At 40.4% G+C, this 27,208-nt stretch overlaps 1 protein-coding gene across 2 annotated transcripts in view; it reads right to left on the bottom strand.

Moving 5' to 3' along the window:
* The window catches only part of AP3B1 (adaptor related protein complex 3 subunit beta 1), a 177,500-nt gene that overhangs the window by 83,623 nt on the left and 66,669 nt on the right, over positions 1-27,208 (bottom strand). For both annotated transcript variants that reach the window (XM_048503414.1, XM_048503413.1), the window contains exons 15-20: positions 25,504-25,680; positions 13,770-13,956; positions 12,696-12,826; positions 11,517-11,628; positions 3,633-3,783; positions 927-1,095 (exon numbers count right to left, since the gene is read on the bottom strand). In XM_048503414.1, the coding sequence (XP_048359371.1) occupies positions 927-1,095; positions 3,633-3,783; positions 11,517-11,628; positions 12,696-12,826; positions 13,770-13,956; positions 25,504-25,680 (927 nt within the window). The remainder of the gene's footprint in view (positions 1-926; positions 1,096-3,632; positions 3,784-11,516; positions 11,629-12,695; positions 12,827-13,769; positions 13,957-25,503; positions 25,681-27,208) is intronic.

Below are 27,208 nucleotides of genomic sequence, written 5' to 3'. Positions count from 1 at the left end.
CACACCCAGAAGTGCTCTCCCAGGAGGGCCCTGTCTGCCTACCTGAATGGGATGGAGGCCTGGGCCGGGAGGGGGCTCCCACAGTGCTCGCCCACCCGCCAGCCAAGGCCCAGAGGGACAGAGCAGCCACTGGCCTGTTGCACCACAGCCAGCCTTCCCCTTACGGGGGGGGGGGGGGCCTGGAAGGCTCTCGGCGGATCGGATGGCTACGTGCCCTCTGAGTCTGGTGAGGACCGCTTGCGCAACGTGGCAAAGGGAGGCCGGCCATTCCCGGGCCTGAGGAGGGCGTTGTCCGCTGTGCCACTGGGAGACCCGCCAGGGAACCTTGACCGCACTGGCAGGACAGAGACCCAGGCTAGCCACCCCCTGGCTGGTCCCTCTCGTCAGCTTTTGCAGGGCAGGGCGGGTGTATGGCTGCTCCCCGCTGCTGGGCTCTGGCCTGCTGCAGAAGGGCTGCTGGGGCCACTAGCGCCAAAGGTTTACCCCCCACTGCATGGTTGGGCAGCTGGCCTGACCAGACAGGAGCAATGGGGGGAGAGTCCAAAGCTGGCTTATGGTCTGAAAGAAAACCGAACGGCGGAGGGGAAGGCTGCCCGAAGGGAGCCGGGCCTTGCCTAACTCTTGCAAAGCAACAGCCAGGCCAGGCCATCTCAGGCCGTATGTACAGTGCAGCCTCTCCCAAAGCCGCCGACTTCCCTTGCCTTCCCCCGCCCAACATTGTAAAGGGGAGGGAGAGGCGCAGCAGCCAGTTAAGTGGGCGGCGGGGGGTGCTGTAGGGGGGTGAACTGGTGGTTGATCTGGTTGAATCCCACCACTAATTTAGAACAGCAAGGTCAATCACCTGAGCAGCCAAGCTTCCACACATTATAGAGGCAATTTAAAACACATAATAAAGGAACCTACATATATAGTACTAGAGAATGTACCTTTGAAGGAAGAGAAGCACTTGTCGATTTTTTAAACTCAGAATCACTTTCAGAGTCTGTTTGTGAGCTTGAGTCTGCAGAATCTTCCTCAGATGAGCTAGATCCTGAGTTTGAAGAACTTAGTTCTTTTTTAGACTTCACTTTGTTTTCTTCTGTTTCTTCAGAGTCACTGAACATAAAACATTTACTATTAAACCCAAAAATCTATACAAGAAACTGAACAATAACAGTAAATCCCCTCAGTATTATCAACAATATTTTTTAAAAAATAGCACGTTCAAGGATTTGTTTACAAATCATAGGACAGTGAACAGTATAGCAAGTTCAGATGGGTTCCCCTTTCCTTGTACACTCATTCTCTACAGCTTGATTTACTGTACTCATAGTTTGCCATGAGGTCCAAATCAGGGAGAACTGGAAGTGGGTGGTGAGGTGGGGTGGGGTGAGATGGAGCAGCATAACATACAAACCCACAGCACATTCAATGATATGTCCAGAAGGTCTGAACTGAAACCATCTATTACTACTAAATTAATTCAGACAGTGGGCTGTACTCTTTCCCCTACAATATGAAGTATACCCAGTGATGGAATTCAGCAGGTTCACACCACTTTGGCAGAACTGGCTGTTAAAATGGTGCTTGTAGACAACCAGTTGTTAAATTATTTGAATCCCACCACTGAGCATACCCCTAAAAAAAGAGTACAACCACACTACTCCTGAGAAGTTTTTCCCACACCAGTTTAATTGGCTCTTGTTTTTACTGCCTCGGGTGTAATGACTCTTCTAATAAATGGGTTAGAACTTGGGCCAGGCCTTTTGAGTTGAAGCCCTTTAAAATTATTTATCCTCTGAGAGCAGACCTTGTAGACCACGTACAAACAATACAAACATTTTACTCAAGCTTTCTTTTACAGTGCAGCAGATCAGATTCTCAATTTATTGCTTTGAAGACACTTAGAGAACAGAAACCTCTATAGATCCTGTATGACCTGCATCACATTTTAAAGGGGTTGGCCACAGAGTAGTAGGCATGATGGAGGAACCAAAGAGTTGAGTTCATGAAACATTAAATCACAGGGACCATTTCCAAGTTGCTAAAGTCTGAGAATATCTGTCACAGAGTGTGCATCTTGCAAATGCTGATGAAAAGGTGAAAGTTTGAGGTCCATGGTAATGTGAAATCAAAATGTGTTTTCCTGGGTTGCTAACATCTGAAACCCACTAATATAATCTGTTACATCATCACTGAACTACACTACTGCATGGCTAAAAACTGAAACCATAACTTTCAGGTACAGTGACTGATCAAAGCATGTACAAAATAAAACAAAAAAATGTAGATTATTAGGAAAAAAAAATTTCAGCAATGAGTCTAGATACTTTTGCTAAGTTTCTAAAGAGACTACTATATATTAATATTCCCAAGAACAGTGTTTATAGGCAATGAATGTTAAATAACACATGAGAATGTTAAACAACAACCAGCAATAAAAAAAATCCAATTCATTTATACTCTCCAAACATCTTTCTATATACATTATTAAAAGTTCCTCCTTGCATTTTTCCTCCAATTCACATCTAGTTTCTCCACAAGGAGGAGAGTCAAACAGTTGCATTGGTTCCAGAAAATAACCTCAAAATTTCTTCAGTGAATAAAACGGCTTTCAATAAACAAAATTTTCCAACTTAAAGATATGATTTTGTAGGGCAAACTTATTTCATTATTCAGTTGAGATAGGTAATCATTGTTTACCTTACTGCTTAGAGTTTCAGATGTTAATCTAATGAAAAAATTTACTGGTAACTAGCTTTTTAACTTTGCAATGATGAAAAGCCTGTATTAATTTAACCTACAGATTTCATTTGTTCTGAACAGGAAAAACAATATAAATCACTTTTAAAATCATTAAATCCTGACTTAAATTAATAAAGTCATAATTAGGGCATTATGCTGTGTTTGTTATGGAAGTGGCAGGGCGAGCTGCTTTAATTACTGTCTGTAATAAAAGGAGCAGAGTGCGTACTGCGCCCCAATCAGCGCTGTCAGCCACGACTGAGCTGAGCTGCAAACTCATCAAGTGAGCTGGCAGCAGGCTGCAGACTGAAAGGGCGATCATGTCTGCAGAGGCCACTTGCTGAGGAAAGTGGGAGAAACAGATTCAGACAATCCAGGGTATTAGCCCCAATTACTTAAAATTTTAATGATATTTTAATACATGTTAACTCTGTTGGTAATAGGCAATCTTAAAAAGCCTTAACACTTAAAGCAGTTTCTGACCGTCTCCCTTCACAGCCCTTGCCTTCAATATCTGGATCATAATCCTTTTAGTGTAACATTATTTAGGGAGAAATCAATTGCCTTTGTTTCATAATGGCAGAATATAGAAGGGTTTAATTTTAGCCCTCAGCAATATTGCTGTATGAAGTAATTAAGTTTAAGTGGCATGATAATAGTTCAGCCTCCCAAGGTTATGCTAATACACACCGCTGATCACCTAAAATTTACTCAAGAAAAGTTCAATCAGACAGACTTGCTCAACCTCCTTGTACTGCATATGATCTGGCCAACTATAGCATTTCTCACAAATTAACAACACAAAGAATATTATTCAGCATGTTTGTTACCATGGGGGAGTAGCAGCGTCAGGTTTATATCTCCCGCATTCAAAACTGCTGTCTGTTACAATGAAGCTACATACATACCGCTTTGTAACAGCAGTTCTTTGTCTAGCAGCCTTTCTTTTGGACTTGCATTGCCCATCACTCTCACTTTCACTGGAAGAACTTGAACTGCTCTCAGCACCGCTGCTTTCTCCTCCTTCCTTTTTTTCTTGTTCACTATCAGAGTCACTAGCTAGAATTCAAAAATGCAAAGAATATTTGTGATCAGTACCGAATATTAAATGAGCCTAGGTAAAAGTAAGCAACTTTATCCCAATACTACTTGATATTATCATAATACTATCTAACTTTATCATACCATTACTTACATAAAATAAAGTTGCACGTACCTGTAATTGTTGTTTATCGAGTATCCTTTCTGCGGGCATCCAGAAGCTTCAGAGCACCTGGAGCATTCCTTCTCTCCTCTGCCTCAAGCCACAAGCAAGGTGGATTCCTGCCCAAACGGTCACATTGGAGGTGGGGTGAGTGCTCCTTCCTCAATTCTCCCTTCACCACTATGGAAGAGACCTACTGCAGTGAATGGCAGCCCATAGTGGGGAAAGCAGAGAGGGATGCATGCCTGCACAGAAAACATTCAATGAACAACAGTTACAGGTAAGTGCAACTTTGTTTTCATTGTTGTGTCTTCAATGCAGTCACACATGGGGGAGTAGCAAGCTCTTTTACCATGAATGTGAGTCTGGGCTTGTTATCGAAATAATGACTGTAAAGTTGCTGTCCCAATATCTCCTGGAATCCATGTCAATGGTGTAATAGAGGAATGCAGACAGAATGGGCCAAGTTGCTGCTTTACAGGTGTCCTGGAAATTGACCATTGGCACTCACCCATGAAGGGTCCTACTCCTTTGAGCTGAAGAGGACAGCTGGGTATTTTCCAGTAACCAATTAGAGAGGCAGGAACAAAACTTTGCTTCCTAGGTCTACTGGAACATGCCCAATTCAACTCCAGTTCTTTCCTGCCTCCTGGGAGAGCAGCTTGTCCTGTTGTGTGTCCTTAGCTTTCTTAGTAAATTACTTTCAGATTCTACTTCTATTCCTATTTCTCTAATATTCTTACTTATTCTTCACTTTGTCCTCATCCTCTTTCTCCTACCCTATCCTCCCAGGGGTAGGGAACCTGCGGCTCTCCAGATGTTCAGGAACTACAATTCCCATCAGCCTCTGTCAGCATGGCCAATTGGCCATGCTGGTAGGGGCTGATGGGAATTGTAGTTCCTGAACATCTGGAGAGCCGCAGGTTCCCTACCCCTGCTCCAGACAAACAAGAAAGGAGTGCAGACCCTAGCTCCTTTCCTCTTTTCAGAAATTTGGCATTAAAAGAAAGTCCCTAAACAAAAAGGCAGATGCACATCAAGAAGAAAATATCTTTTTGAAGATTAAAATTTAAACTGATAAAAATATTTGTGTAGAATAAAGAGCAGAGTACCAGATGTAAATAATTTAGCTTTAGGAAGAGACAATGTGCTTTAGGCAGAGAGACAAAGTAAAACACATGGCAGAAGGAAGGAGATTGGCTATAGTCTGGATTAAAAGATGCAGTTTTGCAGGGTGGGGTGTGAAGTAGGTGAAATTACTGCAGGTGGAGGGCTGTCTGTAACACAGCTGAATGCCGGGGCTAGAAAGCTGTAGCCAACGGTTTTGCTAGCAAAGCTGTCTTGGTGCTGGAGAAGGTCTGTTAGTTAACACCCTAAAATGCAACATTGAGGATCTTTGTTAATCCTGAACCTTCTGAACACAACTGTTGTACAGTCTTACGTGGGGGACTACTGAGGTAGTTTTTCAATGTGGATAGCTTTTTGGAACCTCGGATTCGTAAAACTGGTTACCAAGGTCTGAATGGCCTTGGACATTTGAACCAGTAAGTATGCTTAGAGAAAAAAGCATCCAAGATTGCCCTATGAATTCTATCTTTCGGTAGGTTATAATTGGGATTTCTCAACCCTAATTACCAATCCCAAATTGCTTAGGGTTTTGGAAGTTAAAGACAGGTAATTCTCCTCAGATTGACAGGATGAAGCTGTGAACAGCCAGTCGTCCAAACATGGATATACAGCACAACTCTTTGGGGATTGGTAAGCATGGTTTTGGAAGCCTTTGGGACAGAAAGATGAGTGAGGTGCAGATCTCCTCCACTTCCCCTGATCCAAAGGGGCATAAAGAAATCTCGAAGATATCCCCTTCTGGAGAAGGAGGAAACTTGCTTGGTCAGAGAGGTTTTCTTTCTTCATTGTTATGGGGTTGTTTAAAAAGTATACAAAGCATGGGACAGAGATGGCACAAAATTATGAACACAATGAATATTTGTTCTGCATAGGCATATCTCCAAGATGTGTCCCTCTTGTCGTCTTTTCACTTCCAAGGCCAGACATGAATGGGCCTCCAGGCTTAAAGCTGTGCTGTGGGAAAAATTGCTGACATCTGTTCATGCTTCCACAGAAAAACTTCACAAAGGGCTTTTATGCCTTCAATCACCTCAGTCCCAAGAGCTCCATCCAACCCACCTTCTTATTCAACTTTGGTGACCAAATGTGCAACCTTTGAGCCTCCTGTTAAAAAGGCAACAGATGATTACGAATACCTTTCAGCCTAAACCACTGTCACCTCAGCATTGAGGCGCTTCTCCAACACATCAACAGGCTGATTTCCTGGCTCAGCATCCAGCTAGTTCTCCTTGATGTCGAACTCTGACCAATTCAAGGCTGAAAATTCTCTCAACTTTGACCATTAGTATCTCTAACTAGAGGGAGTTGGGGAAGGAATCCTGAGGGCTCTCACTGTTGACGTTCCTGTTCGCTTTGGTATCATGCATCACTATTACTGGTGAGGAAAGCTCAAGAACACCTTCTCATTTCTTTGGGAAAGAATCATTCTCTCTCCACAGTGATGAAAAGAGAACTGAGGAAGGAGCTCCTCCGTCATGTGACCATCTGGGCTGGAAACCACCCCATTCTCAACCTCAGACAGAGGAGTGGGGGAGTGTTCCAAGTGCTCTGAAGCTTCTGAAAGCTTACTAGTTAGTTGTCTGCAGCCGGCCTGCATCTGCACAGTCCCGTGTGGGACTGCACTGAAGACACAACAATGAACTTACACCTTCTAGGAACTACAACTGGACACTGTAAAGCTTTTCCCATACTGTACAACAAAATATTTGTTAAAACACTGAGTTCTTATTTGAGCTATTTTCATGAAAAGAAAAAAAACCAAACGAATTAGACCTGACCTCCTGCATCCTCTGGCTCTTCTCTTCTTCTCTATCATCTTAAATATTTAACTATTCCTGAACACATATCTAGAGAATTTAAATTTAAACAAGTTCCTAATTTTCTAATCAGCTGGAAAAATGTTTCTAACATTTAACTTGAAGGTATACTTTCCCAGTTTCAGTTCATTAGTTCAAATTATAATCTTTAGCAAATCTTCTCACGTCAGTTTTCAGAGGAGTAGCCTAACGGGATTTCAAAAGAAATCTTTACCGAATATCTATGCATGTGTGTCTATATTTACTTGATTGTTCGTTGAATACACACAAAGATGATTCATTACATTCAAATGCTGGATTTTGAGAGCCCAAACTCACAATGCTAGCAGGGGAAGACTTATATTACTTTTTTAAGATTTAGAAGCTGTATATGTTTAAAATACAGAAAATTAAATTTAACTCTGTGACAATTCAAAAAAATATGTGGTGAAGTACATAAAAGCAATATATTCTACAACTGAGTTACTCCACAAGAAAAATGCATTCTTGTTAGGCTAATGCATATAAACAAAATAAAGGCATCAGTAAGAATAAATGAAAGTAATCTGGCACCAGATGAATGACAACTCTCAAATGTTATATATAGTCATTCATATATATTCACAAACATATGAGGCGCTGAAAGTATTTTAAATAAGAGCTGAACTTCTAAAAGCATCTCTTAAAATTCCTATTGAATTGTGAATGCATTTTTTACTTTCCATTTTGAACAAAGGTTGCTTTCTAGATTGCTGCAAAGGAATTGCTGCAAAGAAAACAAAGCTGCAGGGTACATTACTGGTATGCTTCCTCCTGACAGATTCTCCAGTGGACCACTGGCATGAAGAATATTCCAGGCTAAAATGGGGGAGGGCCTCAAATAAACTGCAACTGCTTGAAGCCCTTGCTATGTAGAAGTGGTTTTGAATAGCTAAGATACTACTGGAATAATGTGTAAAATACCCATATATAACCACCATGAGCCAAGATAAAACAGTGCATAAGTATTGTAATAAATAAATGCAGGCAATCTGGCAATATCTAGGAATAATCTATTCATTTCATTTTGGATATGATCTATGGGTGTTAGAGGAAAGAGAACACGTGTGGAATTCTGCCGTTCTTCTAACCAAATGGAGCCTAAAGCAATTTAGGGAAAAAAGCCTAAATCCGTGGTGGTGAACCTTTGGCACTCCAGATGTTAAGGACTATAATTCCCATAAGCCCCAGGGGCTAATGGGAATTGTAGTCCATAACATCTGGAGTGCCAAAGGTTCGCCACCACTGGTCTAAATCCACCCTAAGCAACATGGGCATACACCGACTGCTTAGCCTGAAAGCATAACTGAAAACTTTCTGCTGAAGTCTGATTTAAAAACAAACAACAAAAAGAGTTATATAGTTCCTTAAGATAAAATGCCAGTATCCACATCTGCTGACTTAGCTGACAAAAATAAGTGATGGATTTGAGCTTCATAGTGGGATTTGGATACAAATCACTGGCAAAAGCACAGAGATAGAAATACTAGTATAACGTATACCCTGTGGTTCTTGCTTTGATTTGGGAAAACCATCAATTCCAAGTGATGCAAGTGACGCCAACACATACGGAATAAAATCAACAAGAATAAACCTAATGCATAGCAAAGCTGCAAAAGATTGAACTGAAAGTCTCAAACCATACAAAGAGACTGAGCCCTCCAGGAGAGGGCAGTATAAAAATCTAATAATAAATAAATAAATAAAAGAATGCACACTATGCAAAATTCATGGAGCAGAGTATAATGGCAAAGTCTGTCAAACTATGTCCAGGACACACGTTTGAATTCCCTGCTGAGCCATGGAAACGTGCTGGGTGAAATGGGATGGTCACTCTGTTTCACTCTAATACTGTATATACTCGTGTATAAGCCGACCCGTGTATAAGCCGAGGCACCCAATTTTACTACCAAAACCTGGGAAAAGTTATTGACTCGCGTATAAGCTGAGGGTGGGAAGCTGGGAGGCAGAGAGAGCTCTTTATTTGGGCAGTGACTTCCCCTGATGTCACTGCCCAAATAAGGAGCTCCCTCTGCCTGCCGGCTGGCTGGGCTTCCTCAAACCCAGCCGAGGCAGAGGGAGCTACTTATTTGGGAAGTGACTCCCATTGATGACACTGCCCAAATAAGGAGCTCCCTCTGCCTCCTGGCTGGCTGGGCTTCCTCAAACCCAGCCGAGGCAGAGGCAGCTACTTATTTGGGAAGTGACTCCCCCTGATGACACTGCCCAAATGAGGAGCTCCCTCTGCCTCTCGGGGTTTGAGGAAGCCCAGCCAGCCAGGTGCCTCGGGTTCCCCTTCACCCTCCGAGGAGGGCAGCAACAAGCAGCTTGTGCAACCGCAGGGAGGTTGCACCAGCCACGCCCCCAGCCTTGGCAGAGGCTTGAAGAGCCGGCTGGTAAGCAATGACTCGTGTATAAGTCGAGGGGGCATTTTTCAGCCTTAAAACAGGGCAGGAAAACTCGGCTTATACGCGAGCATATACGATATGTCACAAAGGATAAAATAGAGAAGGGAGCTGCTTTGGGTTCCCACTGGGGAGAAAAGCTGGGTATAAATATCTGAGTGGCTGGTAGAATACTGCCTGGCATGCAGAAGATCCCAGGGTCAATTTCCTGTGTTGCCAGTTAAAAGACCTCTGCCAAATACCCCGGAAAGCTGCTGCCAGTCTGAATAGACAATAGTGGCCTTGATGGACCAGTGGTCTGATTCAGTGTGGCAGCTTCATGGGTGGTATTGTCAAAGGCTTTCACGGCCAGAGCCACCTGGCTGCTATGGGTTTTCCAGGCTGCGTCGTCATGGTCTGGTAGTTTTTGCTCCTAACATTCCGCGTGCATCCAACAGTTGGCATTTTCAGAGGCATGTCATGGTAAGAGGTGTTTCTCTTGTGGCACGGTGTGGAGTAAATGTTTTATGCACCTCACAGTTGAGAAGGGGACTGAGGTGCATTTGAATGTGTCCAGATGGAGTTCATTCGCAGTTGAAGTTTCATTTGCAGCTGCATTTGCAACTCCATCCAGACAAATGCAAATGAGCCTTACTTTTCCTCCCACTTATGAGGTATACAAAACATATACCCCACTCCACAATCACTCCACACTGTGCTACAGAGAGAAACACATCTTACCATAACATACCTCTGCAGATGCCAGCCATAGATGAAGGCAAAATGTTAGGAGCAAAAACTACCAGACCACTGTCACAAAGCCCAGAAAACCCACATCAGCAGCTTCATGTATGTTCACGTTACTAAAAAATAGTGCTATAATTACAACACAACCCCTAAGGACACTTTCCTGGAAGTAGGCTCACTGAATAACATGGTACTTACTTTCCAAGTAGATCTTCTTAGGATCATTTCCTAATTACACAAATGTGCAACTATTCAGAGCACTTGTGTGACAGACCTAAAAAGCAGGCAGAAAAGCCAGACTCTAAAGTCTTAATCCCTCACAGAGTGACAGGCTGTGAGTGACAGACTGTGAGTGGGTGGAGTTAAAAAGGAGTCAGAGTTTCTGACAGCTCTGAGTTCCAGAGAGAAAAGACATGTTTAGGGTCCATAAAAGATCTGTGGTGTTGACCGTGAGAGAGTATTGAGGAAACAGAGACCACATGCAAGCCTGGAAGGAAATTTACTTCCAGGGAGAGAAGAATTCCTAGCCCAAATTCTAACAGCAGAGCTAGTTTGTCTTCTGAACAGAGTGGGTAGTACTGAGAGAACTAACAGAGAAAGAGCTTGTGTCAGAGGAACTGTTTCCTAGTCAGAAGGGGAACTTACACTATGTGTGGGAGAAGAATTCCCATTCCTGGTTCTTTAAAAGGATTACTTCAAACACTATTAAGTGTTCCTTAAGTTTAAGAAGGGAAAGAAAGGTGGGAGAACACTCCTTTCCATATAATTTATAGGCATCAGAGTTTACACATGAACCTCTGGGATAGCTTGGATATATTCTGCGAAACATCTTGAAATCTATCATATTTTAAAAGCAATAAGAACTCTGTGACAAACTGACATCTTTTGAAAAAGCCAATTACCACCTGTGTTGAACTTTGGAAACAACTTATTCATAATATTCCCTCCTATCCTATTCCTCTGAAGTATTTAATAAAATTCTACTATTTATTTGTTGAACTTTAAAAAAAAGCTTTCTGCATGGTCATAAGAGGTAAAACAGAAAGCAAATGAAAGAAGGGACATCACCTCAGTTCCCTTAACTGGTTCACTTTAAAGAGGAACAACAGAAGAGAACCACCAAAAGCTTATGCATATATACAGAAAAGATGACAAGAAGACCTTAGGAGAATTAAGGAACATTCACTGCCTTCAGGTATTGGGAGGTTGGAGGTTTTTCTCCTCATGCTCCTCTGCCAAGCAGATCTTTTTAGGATCATTCCCCAAGGTTGTTACATAAATGTGCAACTATTCAGAGTTCCTGTTATCCAGATTTTTGTACTTTATTTATAACCTGTCTCACCTTTTTATTGCAAATAATTTAATCTCAAGAGTTTGTCAGTTATCCATTTGTTTGACTCCAGTAAAAGATGTTAGCCAATGGAACAGCATGCACATGCACACAAACTTTATCCATAGTTCCCTGAATTATAATAATTCTATATGAACGCATACCACTATCACTACTGCTTGATGAGTCATCACTTTCTTCTTCTGATTCAGAGTAGAATTTTGCAACAGGTTTTTCTTTCTTTGCCTTCCCTAATATTGAAGTCCACTCTTTTGTCTGTAAATGTAAAATGCAGACCATTAAAACCATTATAGAAATTCAGTACATTATCGTCATTCCTGTTAATATTACACTGCTGTCTTTTTTGACCAGGCACAAAGGAACAGAGCATACAATCCAAAATCAAGCTAAAAACCAAAGGATTAAGTAAGGAGAACAGTACTTCATATCCAGTTTAGAAACACAATTGTTGATAACTAGGGTCAGTTCATTGTTAAAATAACTCTTTGAATAAAGCAGTAGAATTTCATGTTAACCTTCAAGTGCCCCACAAGCATTTGCCTCCAAGTAGTGAGAAAGCAGATTTGCCACTGTGGGGCCATTTCCACACATATGGATGGTGGTGAGAGTAGTTCGCTGCTCAATTATCCCAGAGGAACCATTAATTTATTCTTGGTGTTTGTGAAACCTTATCAACCACAAGTTATTCCAGTTCAACTGGGTAGCCTGCATTAGCTTCCTCAAACAGCAGCAAATAAGGTATCAGAAGAGTCAGTCACTCTGCTGATACCTTATTTGCTGCTGTTTGAGGAAGCTAATGCAGTTGAACTGGAATAACTTGTGGTTGATAAGGAGATTTACATTAAAGAGATTCACAGAAGAAGAGCTGGATTTATATCCCCTCTTTCTCTCCTATAAGAAAACTCAAAGGGGCTTACAAACTCCTTTCCCTTCTCCCCTCACAACAAACACCCTGTGAGGTAGGTGGGGCTGAGAGAACTCCAAAGAACTGGGACTAGCCCAAGGTCACCCAGCTGGCATATGTTGGAGTGCACAAGCTAATCTAGTTCACCAGATAAGCCGCCACATCTCAAGTGGCAGAGTGGGGAATCAAACTTGGTTCTCCAGATTAGAGTGCACCTGCTTTTAACCACTACACCACCAGAAGAGTATGAAGAGACTCAAAGCATTCAACAGAAGAAAGGACTTATTTGCATCAGAGTGCATTATCCATTGCAAGCTTTTTTGAAATCTCTACGAGAAATTGAAGTAAAACGATCCTAAATATATAGATTTTTATCTCACAAAATATTATTATTATTTTGATTGAAAAGTCAACGTACCGACTCAATTACTTCCACATTTCTCACGGAAGGGTCAGGTGCAATCTCTGGCCAATCAGACAACTCCAAATAGCCATTGGCTTTCATGTTCAGAGTATAAGATAAAGTACCAAGCTGGAAGTGCTCCCTATCTGTTGGGAAGGAGGGGAGAGAAGGGAAAGAAAATATACAGACATGAGAGCTATATCACAAAGAGCAATCTTAATCAGGACAAAAGGTAATTGGCGTTACATTACCTCAAATGTCATGGAATAAATATAAACTAGGAAGCTCTTCATAGGTCAAAAACTGATTCCAGTCCATAGATTACAATAATCTCCCCCATAATGGTCAATAAAAAAACTAATCAGTCAGTGTGTTTAGAGGTGTTGCTCTGAAATGTAGCTTCTCTAAAAATTACTTTACTGTGAATATTAAGAATGACAGCACAGTTAAATAATCCGTATACATGTCTTGGCACAAACACATCCAGAATTTTAATAGTTTTTCCTTCAGAAAAAGAATTGCTATCAGGGTATAAAGCAGAATTAAAAAACTAAGTATGGGAAAATTCAGGAAGGGGGGATAATTAATGTAACAAAAGCAATAATTAAGAGGATAACTTTAAAAAACTGAGTGTGGGGGACAATGGATGGAGGATAGGACAATATTATCACCTTTAAAACAGGCAAGAGAAATAAAGCTAGTAAGTGACATAACCAAAACTAACAGAATTCGGGAAGAATATTGTTTTGCAATGAAAGTTTTAGCTAAAACTTATTCTAGGTAATTAATGCAGGAATTTAAGTTTTCATAGTGATACTTAATTTTATAAGCTAAACTTTTTAAAATTACTGTGGATTACCAGGTTTACAATAAGCAACGAACATAAGCAAAGAACATATATTTTGACCACTCCCTCTTTAAAAAGATGAAAAACTAAGATCTTGTTAGTCACACACAAATGTACACTTGCGTATGTTTAAGCTAACCATTTCTCATATAGCGATATGAGGTCTGGCAATTTAAATGTATAAAGTACAACTCTACATATCTTCTATTAACGCTTGGTTTTTAAAAAAATGATTGACATACCTTTAAAAGGTGACTCGAGCAGCGGAGCAGGCTTCTGTGCCAGAAATATTTTTTTGGCATATTTGCTTAAAGCTCCACTCTTCTCGTTTGGAACAATAAGCTGCCTAATAAATCTTGTACGGTCTCTGATGTCGTAGCTTTGATCATACTTGCCGAGATTTAATATGTACTGGGTAAGCAATTTTGTCTGTGAAAAACAGGACAAGATGAAAATACAAGTTATTTATGATTATTGAGAACTCTGGATAAACATATTTAAAGAGGTAATAAAAATGAATGGTTATGTCAAACAAATGTTGTTCCATAGGGAATATGCATTTCTAAAGCAGTAAATGGAATTTTGAAGCCAAAGCACATGTCCTCTTCTGTATTGGGGAGGTGAATGCTGAGTACTGAGAAGCAGCCATGTGCTAGATTATTAAACCGCTGAAGTGGAAAGAAAGGCATCATTAAAAAAATAATCATATATGGCAAACCCGCTGAAGGGCCTACGTGAGGATAATGAATGTGGAAATACAACTAAAAACATGGCACTCAAAACTTAATCGGAAAAATATGCAGGACATCAAAACATCAGAGGGTATTAAGAGGCTGGCAAACTGCTTCTGCTGAGGTGTGTTTTATGAAGAGATACTGTCCCTGGCATAAGCAGTGTCTGCACTCTGACTGCACTCAGTTACTTTACTCTGAATTATGACCCATTAAAGCAGACACATGAATCACTGAACTGGATTACTGCAAATTATTTGCAGTGCATTTAGCTGTTACTTTTTCATAAAAGCAAGCTGCTGATGCCCTCTAAAAACCAGGATAAAAGACTTCTCCCATTTTCCCCCTCACAGCTTAAAGCTTCTGGTAATACTGGTCATTTATTTATATACATAAAAGCAAGTTATATTATTACAGCTTTTTACAACATAACCAGATCCCCTAATTTGATTTGTGAGAATAATTATTAATCAAATGACTGAATGCAGGTTATATTTAATTGCTAGAAAACAAAAAAAATGGTCTGAATAGCCTGCAAATATTGCCATGCATTGTGTTGGACAAAGCATATAGAAATTTGAAATAGATATGAAGATCAAAACACTGCTTAATACATAAATTAAATATGATTATATTCATTCAGTATAAAGAAAAGCAGCAATTATTGCTTAAGCTGATAAACCTTCACAATAATGCAGTTTCAATAAATAAAGTTAATATGCAAGCATATTTTTCAAAAAGATTTATACTTTAAAGGAAAATTTTCTTGAACACATTTTGCTATAAAGAACAGTATTATACTTTTGTTACTCTGTGTTTCAAGATGTTACGTGCCACACACTATAAATGGGCACATTTGTTTGATACTGTCAAACAGCCATGAAAAAACTATCATTTAAGTTAAGATATTTCTTTATTTGCACTTCAGTTGTACAAATGGATAATTCTATCATTCTCCTCAGAGAGACAAGTTTGTTCTGAATGCTTGTTTAGCAATTATGGAATACTAAGGCTATATGGGAATCTGAGAGACTCATAGAAGACTGAATAATCAACAATGAACACACCCATTAATTCTTCCATGACTGCTGTACTGTACTTTGGAGTTCCTGCCTGTTTCTCTGACAAAGAGTACATAGCTAAGGTGCTAAATTGGGAAAATGTTCACTCTGAAATGGAGTAATGTAATTTGGATCAAATGTCATGCTTGATCAAAATAGTGTATACAGCCAACTCAAATCTGTCCTCATTTTTCAAAATGACTTCTAGATGGATAGAATTCAAATAAGGCAATATTTAACCTGAAATGTCAACAAATATTCAATTATACTCTGAATCATCTATTGGTTAGAAAATGGAACAATATAAAAACACTGTTACCCCAAAATAAACTTGAGCAAGGTGATCCAATGATGTGATCAACATTTCATACTTGGTTGTTTTACATTTGTTCTCCATCCAAACATAGTAATCTACCACAGCTCAGGCTACCCATTAATGCTGCATGAATGATTTTGCAAGCAACGAGTATTAAGAAAATGACAAGACCCTTTGGCAGATACCAGTTAATACAATAAAGAACCAACCCTTCTTTCCGATTCAAAATTTAATTTTTTAGACAACTGCACTTATATATTGTATGTTATGCTGGCATAATGTTTGGTGACCTTCATGAAACAATGGCAGTTTATAAGTCAGAGGCATCTGGCTATGGAGACATTAAATGTTTCTGTCCATGTTGTGATGGCAGGTCTTGGTATGAATAGTCCATGCCTCCCATGTCACCTGAGTTAAACATGGTCATACATTGACAGTTGCTGCTTTGAACATTTTGATAAAATCAGAATACAAATAAAATATTGTGCTATACCAGTGGTGGCGAACCTATGGCACTCCAGATGTTCATGAACTTCAATTCCCATCAGCCCCTGTCAGCATGGCCAATTGCCCATGCTGGCAGGGGCTGATGGGAATTGTAGTCCATGAACATCTGAAGTGCCATAGGTTCGCCACCATGGCCCTATACTGAAGTCATGCTAAGCAACCATGTTAGTTCAGAATTCTGGCTCATGGAGAGTAAACAAACTCAGCCCCTTCATTTTGTCCTAGGTGTTCAAACCAAGAATCCTTAAACAAGCTCTGCATGAAAGGCGAGGGGGAGAACACAAGTGTGAGAAACAAACTGTGCTTCTGTTTGTCATAGCAAACTGTGGCCCATATTAACATTCAAGCACAACCATTGAGTTTTCTGGTGAACCTCCTAGAGGCAGAATACCTTGAGAGTTCTCTACAATTTGCCTGACGATTTAAGGTGGGAAACCCATTACATTTTAAAGAACATGGTTCTAGATTTCATTTTTTTAAAGGTTTTCAATATAAATATAATCAGAATCAAAAGAAAAAAGGAATCAAAACAAATGTTACATGATATTATGCAAAACAATGTGATAAATATAAGCTTAATTATAATAGCTGTTATTGCCAATAGCAAAGCGGAAGGAGGGATAGAAAAGGCGAATGGAGGGAGGGAAGCAGAACTAGGTAGGCACTAGTGGAGCATTCTATGACAAAGAAGGTCCAGCATGTAGTGGATGAATATACAACTGCCCTTTAATCTTCCAGAGGGAAAGAGTATAGCCCAGGGGTAGGGAACCTGTGGCTCTCCAGATGTTCAGGAACTACAATTCCCATCAGCCTCTGTCAGCATGGCCAATTGGCCATGCTGGTAGGGGCTGATGGGAATTGTAGTTCCTGAACATCTGGAGAGCTGCAGGTTCCCTACCCCTGGTATAGCCAAGCATATGTCTCGCTGCCTTTCCAGTTCCTCAGAGCTGGAAGCCCTGGCAAAATGCCTAATATACTCTCGGCATCCATAGCAAATTTGATTTTTAAAATTTTCTGAATTTCTGGATATATTTCTTTCCAATTTTTATTTTTTACATGTCCACCACATGTGGTAAAAGGTACCATCCACTTCTTTCCACCAATTCTCTTTGTAGCTCTTTCCCATCTTCTCACTATCCTTTAGAATGGCATACCACCTATAAAACATCTTGTACCAAATTTTCTCTTAATATTTGGCTGGCTGTAAATTTTTTGTCTTTTGTCCATAGATTTTCCCATTGTTGAAAATATATTTCTTGCTCAAAATTTTGCATCCATTTAACCACACGTGTTTTCACTTGTTCTGTTTGTGGAGCGTTTTGAAGTAATAGCTTATAAATTTGTCGTAACAAATATTCCCTTTTCAAATTCTATCAGTTTCCTTATTATACTTCTGGCTGTTCAAATGTCCTTTCTTAATCATGAGACTAACTGAAAATAAAATAACCATTCTATTTCTTTTACTGTCAGTCTTCATTTTTTGCCGAGACATAATTTCTACTTGGGCATTTATCATATCTATCTCCATATGTTATAAAATTGTTATTGTTCCTCTTATTCTTGTCATAACAAGCTTCTATAGGTGACAATAATGGGGATATCGGCTTTTGGCCATTACATATGAACTTGTTTATCTGTCTCTGCCATTCTTTCATGGTTTTTTCTTGTATATAAATTGGTAAAATCTGAAATATTTTTTTTTTAATTTGGTAATACATTCATATTTATTGTGGAAATGCTTCTTAGCCATGAAATTTTCAATTGGGACAATCTTTGCATATTCTCTTGTATCTACATTCACAGTTCTTTATAGTTTTTTTTTTAATAAGCTCCCCACGCTTTTGGTCCTGGAGGACTTCAATGTCCATGCAGATGCTGCTGAATTCAAACAAGCATTGGACCAGTGTGTTCCATGGCAGTTTGTTTCTGGTTCCACATATAAAACAGGCCATACTCTGGATTTAATTTTGGTGGCAGAGATAGGGATGGATCCAAGTGCCATGGTCAGACCATCATGCCTTGAAGGCCCGGCTGAACATGTCATATCCCTCCTGTATGGGCAGCGAGCCGATTTATGAGCACCTGAGGAGACTTATGGAACGGATTGGATTCCAGAATGCTCTGTGGGACCCGACATCTCCCAGCAACTAATTAGATGATAGAGGACTGGAATAATTGACTCTTTGAGTTCTCACCCCAACTCACTCTGAGCTCCAGTGTCAAACTAGCTTCATGGTATAACCTGGAGCTGAGAAAGGAGAAATGGGAGTTAAGACGGCTAGAGCAAGTCTGCAGGAATACTCATGACGAAGAGGAAATAATACCTTATAGGACACTAATGAAAGCCTATGAGAGGGCAGTGAAAGTGTAAAAAAAATATTATTTTGCAACTAACATCACATCCGCAAGCTCATGTCCAGATCAATTATTTATTATAATGTCCAGATCAATTATATTTATTATAAATTTATTATAACTCTTCATTATTTATTATAATGAAGCAATTAACAGTCTTAACTACACCTTATCCCAATGAAAGATATTTTTATCTTTAACACCATATTTTTATCTTTAATTGAGATAAAGTACAGTAGGCCCTAAATTAGCAGGAATTTGGCTTTTAGCTGTGACAACTATGCGAGCTATTTTGCAGACAAGATATTGTCTCTCCATCATGACCTCCCGGCCAGGTTTGATGAAGAACTAAAGGCTTGTTGGCCATCTCTGGGTCGTCCTTTGGATTAATTCAGCTGACTCTCCCAGTAGGATGCGGACAGAGTTCTGAGAACTTTGAAGTCCATCCCATGCCTCCTGGACCCCTGCCCGTCATTGTTGGTAAAGGTCAAAGGGGACATGGTGCAGGCCACTTTGAGGGAAATTATCAATCTTTCTCTCAGCACTGGTAACTTTCCCAGTAGCTTGAAGGAGACTGTAGGGGGAGTTAAAGTAACCATCTTTAGATACTAGTTAATTATTCCTCAGTGTAAAATCTACCTTTTCTGGGTAAGATAACTGACAGAGTGGTTGCTAAGCAGCTCCAGACATATCTGGAGGAATCATCGATCCTAGATCCACTCCATTCCAGCTTCCAGCCCAGCTATGGGGTGTAAATGGTTCTGACCACCCTCACAGATGACATATGGAGACACCTGGACTGAGGTGGGTTGGGGCTGCTGCTGCTGCTAGATTTCACAGCAGTGTGCAGCTTGGTTTACCATGAGATTCTGGCCAACCACCTCATCAGTGCAGGGATATATGGGACAGCTTACAATAGCTGTGCTCATTCCTTTAAGACTGAGGACTGCTTTTTTACCACCTTCACCAAGCAAGGCAAAGGTGCCCTATCTGTCCCAAACGGACTTAGCCCAAGTGATTCATGCAACAGTCACCTCATGCCCCAGTGATTCATACAACAATCCACCCAGATTGGATTACTGCAACTACTTTTATGCAGGGCTACCCTTGATCCTCATCCAGAAACTCCAGCTGGTCCAGAATGCGACAGCAAGGTTCCTTACTGAAGCCTTGTGGCGGACACATATTCAACTTGTGCTCCACCGGTCACACTGGGTGCAGGTGGAGTACTGAATCTAATGTACAAAGCCCTAAATGGTCTGGGGCCTACATACTTATGGCAACATCTCTTCTGCTATGCCCCCTGAAAAATGCTCCATTCATCAAGCGAGACTTTACTTTAGGTTCCTGGCCCTAAGGAAGTTTTTGGGGTGTTTTTGGCCTAGCCCTGATCTGGTAGAACACTCTGTGTAATAATACCGGGGTCTGAGGGATCTGATGCAGTTCCAAAGGACCTCTAAAAAATAACTGTTCCATAGGGTTGAGGCAGCAATGGTTACCATCTCTGGCTTCCCCTCCTTCAGCCCTCTTTCTTCTTTGATTTTATAGTTAACTCGGTGAATCTAGAAGTTTTATTACCATAAAGGAACTGTAGATGTATTTACAATGTAATACATGGATTTAGTTTTGGATTTTACTGTATTTATATGGAGTGAAATTGTATTTTATTTACTGGAAACTGGTATAAAAATAGAATAAAATTAATCAGTAAACAAAATGTCATTTTGTCCAATCAAATATTTAATTAAACATGACATTACAACTCATCCTGTAATCTTTCTGATTATTTCATTATTTCTACTGATTTTATATCCAGAGAAAGGTGCAAAATTTTTCAATTTATTCTATCATGTATAGCATAGACCATAGGTGTCAAACTTGCAGCCCTCTAAATGTTATGGACTACAGTTCCCATCATGCCCTGCCAGCATTATGCTGGCAGAGGATGATGGGAACTGTAGTCCATAACATCTGGAGGGCCGCGAGTTTGACACCTATGGCATAGACAATTGGGAGTTTGAAATTGTCAGAACCATGTCATCTGTAGAACTTTTCATTTTAAACTCTTCTCCATCTACTTTCAATTGTTTAATTCTAGGATCTTGTCTAATTTTAGTTGCCAACATTTCTAGCACAAGAATGAATGAAAGTGACAATAATGGACATTCTTGATGTGTTCCTTTTTCAATTTCAAATTGACAGTCAAAATTAGTTTTATTAATGCTGCTTTGTATACTCTGTATCCAATTTATAAAACTTGAACCACAATTTAAACTTTCAAGTGATTTCAATAAAAAGGACAAGCTATATTATCAAAAGCTTTCTCAGCATCTAGGAACATAAACCCTGCTTTCTTTTTCACCCCCCACAAATTCTCTTGCTTTAATCACAAATAGAACATTGTCCTTCATTAATCTCTTTAGTATAAAGCCAGTCTGGTCTCTATAAATTATTTTTGTTATACATTTCCTTAATCTCTCAGCCCCTATTAATGTAAAAAGTTTACAACCCACATTTAACAGTGAGATGGTCCTGTAAGATGGTGGTAATGTTGTGTCATTACTAGACTTGGTGATTCAGCAAACCCAAACCACAGAAAAACCTGTGATTTATCGATAAACCCCCACAGGTGCATTCAAAAAGTCAAATACACCTGGGGCCTAAACAGCCAAATAACATTCAACTTTTTAAATCTCCACCCCTGCCACCATTTCCCAAGTCCATGGAGACTTGGGAACCAATGGAGGGAGAGAGGGAATTCCGTGCCTCCAGGGCCTGAAAAAGTGTTGGGGTGGGGGGACAGAACTGGAAAAATTTGTGTTCAGATATTTTAAACCTAAATATGTTCAGTAGCAGCTGAATAAGGCCGATAGATATTTGGCTTTACCGAAAATTTCCTGGTAAAAAACCCCCTGAACTCGAAATTTACTGAAAAAAATTATTGATGCTGAAGCCTTTATAAATCATTATATATACTTCTTACTCTGATGAGGGCAATATTTTCTCTTCATTTTTTTCATTCATGACTTCCTGCAGTAGTATTGTTAAATTTTCTTCTAAGCATTTATAATACATTGCTGTAAATCCATCTGCCCCGGTACTTTATCTTTTTCAATTTTTTTATGGCATATAATATTTCTTGAATCGTAATAGTTTAACTCAATATCTCCCTACATCCACCTTCTATTGCTGAAACCTTTTTGTATAATTCTGAAAAAAGCAAACTGTTTCTGTATCTCGTCTTCTACAAGAATAATCTGATGTTCTATTACTGTTCTTCCTTCTCTCCTGTTATTATTTCTTTTAGTCTCTTCCCAAGCTCTCGCAGAGCTCTTCTGTATCACATTTTATTTGTAAATTGTTGTTCCCATAAACCGCAAGCGCCTTGCCTAGTTTCTTTGTTATTTAGAGGAATGTATTCACATTCTTTATATGAGTTTCTCTCAGTGCACAAATGTATCTGCATTTTTTAAAGTGACCAAATATTTTTGTTTCATTAGGACGGGGTAGGAACCCTGTTTTCCAGATGTTCAGGAATTCTACATCCCATCAGCCCTCACCAGCATGGCCAATTGGCCCATGGCCAATTGGCCATGCTGACAGAGGCTCGATGGGGAATCTCTGTAGTTCCTGAATTTATCTGGAGAGCCGCAGGTTCCCACCCCTGACTTAGAAGGTGAATTTAAGCTGTTAGTATTAATCAATACAGTCATCAATTTATCTGTTTTATTCTAGTACTGCAGTCTGATTTAGTTTATCCTCATGAGGAAGGCAGCATCTATTGCTTCAAAATAATGAATGCCATAAATAAATTGAGGGTCGAAACTGCCAAAAGTTTGGTTGTACAATATCTAAACAGGCTTGCAGGCACCATGCTTCATGATGAGACCTGCACAGAAAATTAAGAACATTCTTTTAATGGAAATACTGTTAAAGGAGAGGGTTGTTGGGAAGCTATTGGTTATGCTGACCTCCCAAAAAAGAATATACGGTAACTAGATATGCAGGAAACGTTTACTACTTCTCTTAGGAATGAGAGAGCCACCTCTGATCAAACAAAAAAAGATATAAAAGACCAAAGCAGAACACAATGATTGGTCTTTCCACTCTCAATTCCTCAAAATTTATTCCATTATCTGCCAAGCTCTACTCTTCCTCTCCTTTCCCTTTCTGTTGTACTGCATTACTTTGCTTCTTTTTTTCCCTCTACAATTTTGCTTTTTTCTCAATTCATAGCAGATTTTTTTCTTTTTTCTCAATTCATAGGAGTTTTTTTAATTGTTGCTGTATTTTCCATTTCATCAGGTTATTTCGTTAGGTTTATTGTTTCCTCTTCTGGAATTACTCCATTGAAGAAAGTCAGAGGAAGAAAAAGCAAGGCAAACAGGTTTAGAGGCCTGGATAATTTGGCCAGTTGTTTGGAGGTTATGTTAAGATGGTTGAAACTAAATCCATTGGAAATCCTTTGGCTAGGCCGAGGAGATGCAGGTTCGGGATGCCAGCTTCTAGCCTTGAAGGCATACAATTCACACCTAAGCCATCCATCAAGAGTGTGATCCTGGATGCTTCCCTTTCTGTGGAGGCCCAGATTCCAAATGTAGCCAAATTGGCAAATTATGCAGCTGGTGGCTTACCTGTCTCACCCCAACATAGCCACAGTGATCCATGAAACAGTCACTTCCAGATTAGACTACTGTAACTTGCTCTACACAGGGTATGCTTGACTGATCTGGAAACCTCTGCCAGTACAGAATGCAGCTGCGTGTGTCCTTACCCGGATGCCATGGGTATTAGAGTTTAGAGTCACCAATATACGGATGACACTCAGCTCTATGTCCACATTTCATTGGAGTCAGGAGAGGTGCTCGGTGTACTGGACCACTGCCTGGAAGCAGTTATGGGCTGGATGAAGACCAATAAACTGAAGCTGAATCCAGGATTGTATTTCCCCGGAAACTCCAGGTGCAAGATCTGGAGGTGCTCCTGGATTAATAATTGTTCCTTAAATTTAAGATGGCACCAGTGGCCAGGAGGGCCTTCTAGCAGCTCCAGCTGGTTTGCCAGCTCCACCTGTTTTTGGACAAAAGAGAACTGGCCACAGTGTAACATGCTCTGGTAACCTCCTGACTAGATTACTATAATGCACTCTACATGAGGTTACCCTTGAAGATGATCCAGAGTCTGAAGCGGTGTGGCATGCTGCAACTAGACTACTTTCTGGTACATCTGACTAGATGCACATCACGCCGGTCCTTAAGGAACTGCTGCCAATTCTCTTCCTGAGGTAAGGGAGCTGTGGGTCCCACAAGAATCAGTAATGGGGTAGATACTATTTAATTTGTCCATAAATGATCTGGAAAGATGGATGAGTGGTATAGTGTCCCAGTCTGCAGATGACCCAGCATCCTTCAAGATGGTGAAAACAAAGAACGACTGTGAAAAGCTCCAGGAGGATTGTCACAAACTGGGTGAGTGGGCAACAATAAAGTTCAGTGTTGGTAAGTGTAAAGCGATGAACTTTGGAACAAAAAATCCCAATGTCAAATATAGGCTAATGGGGTCAGAACTTGCTGAGACTGAGAAGAATCAAGATCTTGAGGTGGATGTAGACAGCTCAATGAAAATGTCAACCCAGTATGCTGCAGTGGTGAACACTCTGCAAACACTCTGCAAACACTCTGCAAACACTCTGCAAACACTCTGCAAACACTCTGTTGGGGATTATTAGGAAAGGGATTGAAAATAAAATGGCTGATACTATAATGCTCCTGAATAGATGTGCAGCCTCATCTGCAATACTGTGTGCAGTTCTGGTTACTGTCTTAAAAAGGACGAAGACCTGGAAAAAGTACAGAAGAGGTCAACCAAGATGATTAGACTGGACCACTTCCCTATGAGGAAAAGAATCTGGGACTATTTAGTTTAGAAAAGAAAACCATTGGGGGGGGAGACATGATGGAGTTTTTATAAAATTAAGAGACAGGGCAGAGCCACAGGGACTAAAGGGAGACAACCCTTCAAGACCACAGCAGTAAACCCCTTTGATTACCAAGCCAAAAGGCACATCATAGGAAGGCCATTACTGAAAATGCTGTAGGATGCAACATCATAGGAGAGACCTTACAGGCTCTCTATGTTGGACCTACCAGAGGAACTTGGTGGTCACTGTGTGAAGCAAAGATCCAGCAGGGCTCTTTTCACGATCTTAAAATAATTGGTTATGCATAAGAGGATTCCTTAACTTGTTCCACTAACAGACACAAATAATACAATCTCTGACAGCAAGTTCTGAAAAGACTGACAACTGACCAAAAAGCCAACGTTGCTGCCTACTATGATTCAACAGTAAGTAGCTTGCTCTGAAGAATCAGTAGATAATTTTTTTTATTTCATATTGGTGCAAAGAAGGTATCAACACACATATTTTTGTACATAATGAGGTTGTTAAAGGGAGACAATTATACTGAAGTTGAAAAATTGTAAAGCACAAATTAGGAAAGAGTGACAGGAACGGAATAAAGAGCAAGTGGATAACAACCCATGGGGAGTATGGGCAGGTGTAATTACCCACAAGACAGGGGTAGAGTCCCAGAGGCTCCCAGATGTTTCAGGGTCTACAATTCCTTATCAAGCTCTGTCACAGAAGTGGCCAGTGGCCATGCTGGTGAGAGCCTGATAGGATAAATCTGACTAGTTCCTGAACATCTGGAGAGCCGCAGGTTCCCTACCCCTGACCTAGAAGCTGTAAGTACCTAAAAGCAAACTCACACCAGAGGCAACTGGTGAACTTTGGGGCATTTAATCATGTCTTATGGCTTACCTTTTCCAGTTTTATAGTTTACAATGTGACTGATAGATGTCTAAGATACAAGACAAGAGGGTGCTTAAGAACTTAAACTAACTTTAATAAGCTATGTTGCATTACATAAACCATTTGCAAACTTCTTAAATATAAGCTGGACAACCTGGTCTAAATTGTGTATGTCCATATTTTTTTTAACCTTACCTGCTTTGAATTGGTTAAATACAGTTTTGCTCCAAGATTTAAAATTTGTAGTTTTACAAGATCATCTTCTGCAGTGAAGCTCTTGGCCATTTTTCTTAAAACATCAGGAGCTATTTTTGGAACTCGTTCACAATATTCCCCGGTAAGCCACAGGATGCTGGCCCTTGCCACAGGAACCTAAGAAATGGGTTTTAATTTTTCAGTAACATATATGTCATAAATTTTGCTTACTTCCAAAAGAGTCGAGCATTAACTTAATTCAATGGAAAATGCACATATTCCATATTAAAGCATTTATTTTTAAAAGATACACCATGCCTTTGAGAACAAACATTCCAGAAAGCTTACAAAAACAATCTTAAAAAAGCAATAAAATAACAATATAGGCAACATACAAGCAAATCAGCACTATCAGAGCCAGTTGGTAACAACAATCAAAACCCAGGACATTAAAACTGGAATAAAATCACAGAAGGGCCACTCATTTATCAAACTCAAACTGCTCAATGAAACAGAATGCTCTTTAAAAATGTTCTACAGGTTTCTTAAATGGAATGGGGGGGGGGGGCAATACCTAACAAGTCAGTAGCTACCAAATGTCTCCTGCTAACTCCAAGTGTGCCTATGCATGACTGTTAAATAATATTCAACTTAAAGAAGCCACCCCCAGAAGATCTTATCCGATCAGTGGTGGTTCTTTCCTAAAGGGTAGACCCAAACACTTCAAGAGGTTTTATTTTAACAAGTAGATACAAAAGTCAATGGCTGACAGTTATGGTACAAGAACCTTCTCTAACACTGATGCTTATATCCACAATGACTACTATAAAGAATCTATTCATAAATGATGGTTCAGAAACAAGTGGTTTGGCACAGGAAAACTGGGGTTACTTCCTTATATTTCCTGCAGAGAACATTGCAGACAATGTTTCAGAGGAGCCTGAGAAATGGAGAAGTGTTAATTCAGGTCAGAGAATAAATCCATTCTCACTCCCTGCCTTAAGAAAGTGGTACTCTAATTCCTAGTACACTGTTGGCCTGCCGAACTGTGTCAGTAGTGTATTTACATATTTACACTTTGGGTCCCATCTGTGTGTAAAGCCACAAAAATATGTTATGTAGATTAAAGAACAACTGAAATGTATATACACAAACTATTCCTAGCTAAACATATTATAAGTGGGGTCCTTAATCTAGAATCTATAAAATTTTCAGAGGATGCTGTGACATATTCCTACTGACATTATTCTAAACAAGAAAAAGGGTCAAAACCTCTATGCATCCCAATTCTGTAACTTCTTGTCCAGGGACGCTGCCCTGGACTCCCACTCCTCCCACTCCCCCCCCCCCCACTTCTTGTTCCGGCTGGGAGGAGTACTCATCCCAGGCAGTCCAGAGTACAGTGGTGGCAGCAATGACTGGGGTGTGGGTGATGTGGGTGGCGTCTCCATGGAGTGAGCTGTTGCAGGAGGCTGGGGTGCCCCAAAGTCCAGGGAAGATGGAAGAGGCTGGCAGGAAAGGGAGAAAGGTGGCATGAATGCCAGGGTCAGCTCCAAGGGCAGGCTGGGGGCAGGACCTCTCCAGAGAATGGCTGGGATGGAAGATGGTCCAGGCAGCATCCTAGAGGCTGAGGGGAGTGGGACGGCCCCTCCACTGGCCGGGGAACGCAAGGAAGATTGGCCTAGCATGGGCACTCGAGCTCTCA

The sequence above is a fragment of the Sphaerodactylus townsendi genome, linkage group LG07 (genome assembly GCF_021028975.2).
Source record: "Sphaerodactylus townsendi isolate TG3544 linkage group LG07, MPM_Stown_v2.3, whole genome shotgun sequence".
Lineage (NCBI taxonomy): Eukaryota > Metazoa > Chordata > Lepidosauria > Squamata > Sphaerodactylidae > Sphaerodactylus > Sphaerodactylus townsendi.
Note: the sequence above shows the minus strand (reverse complement) of the source record. Positions and strands in the feature narration are given on the sequence as shown.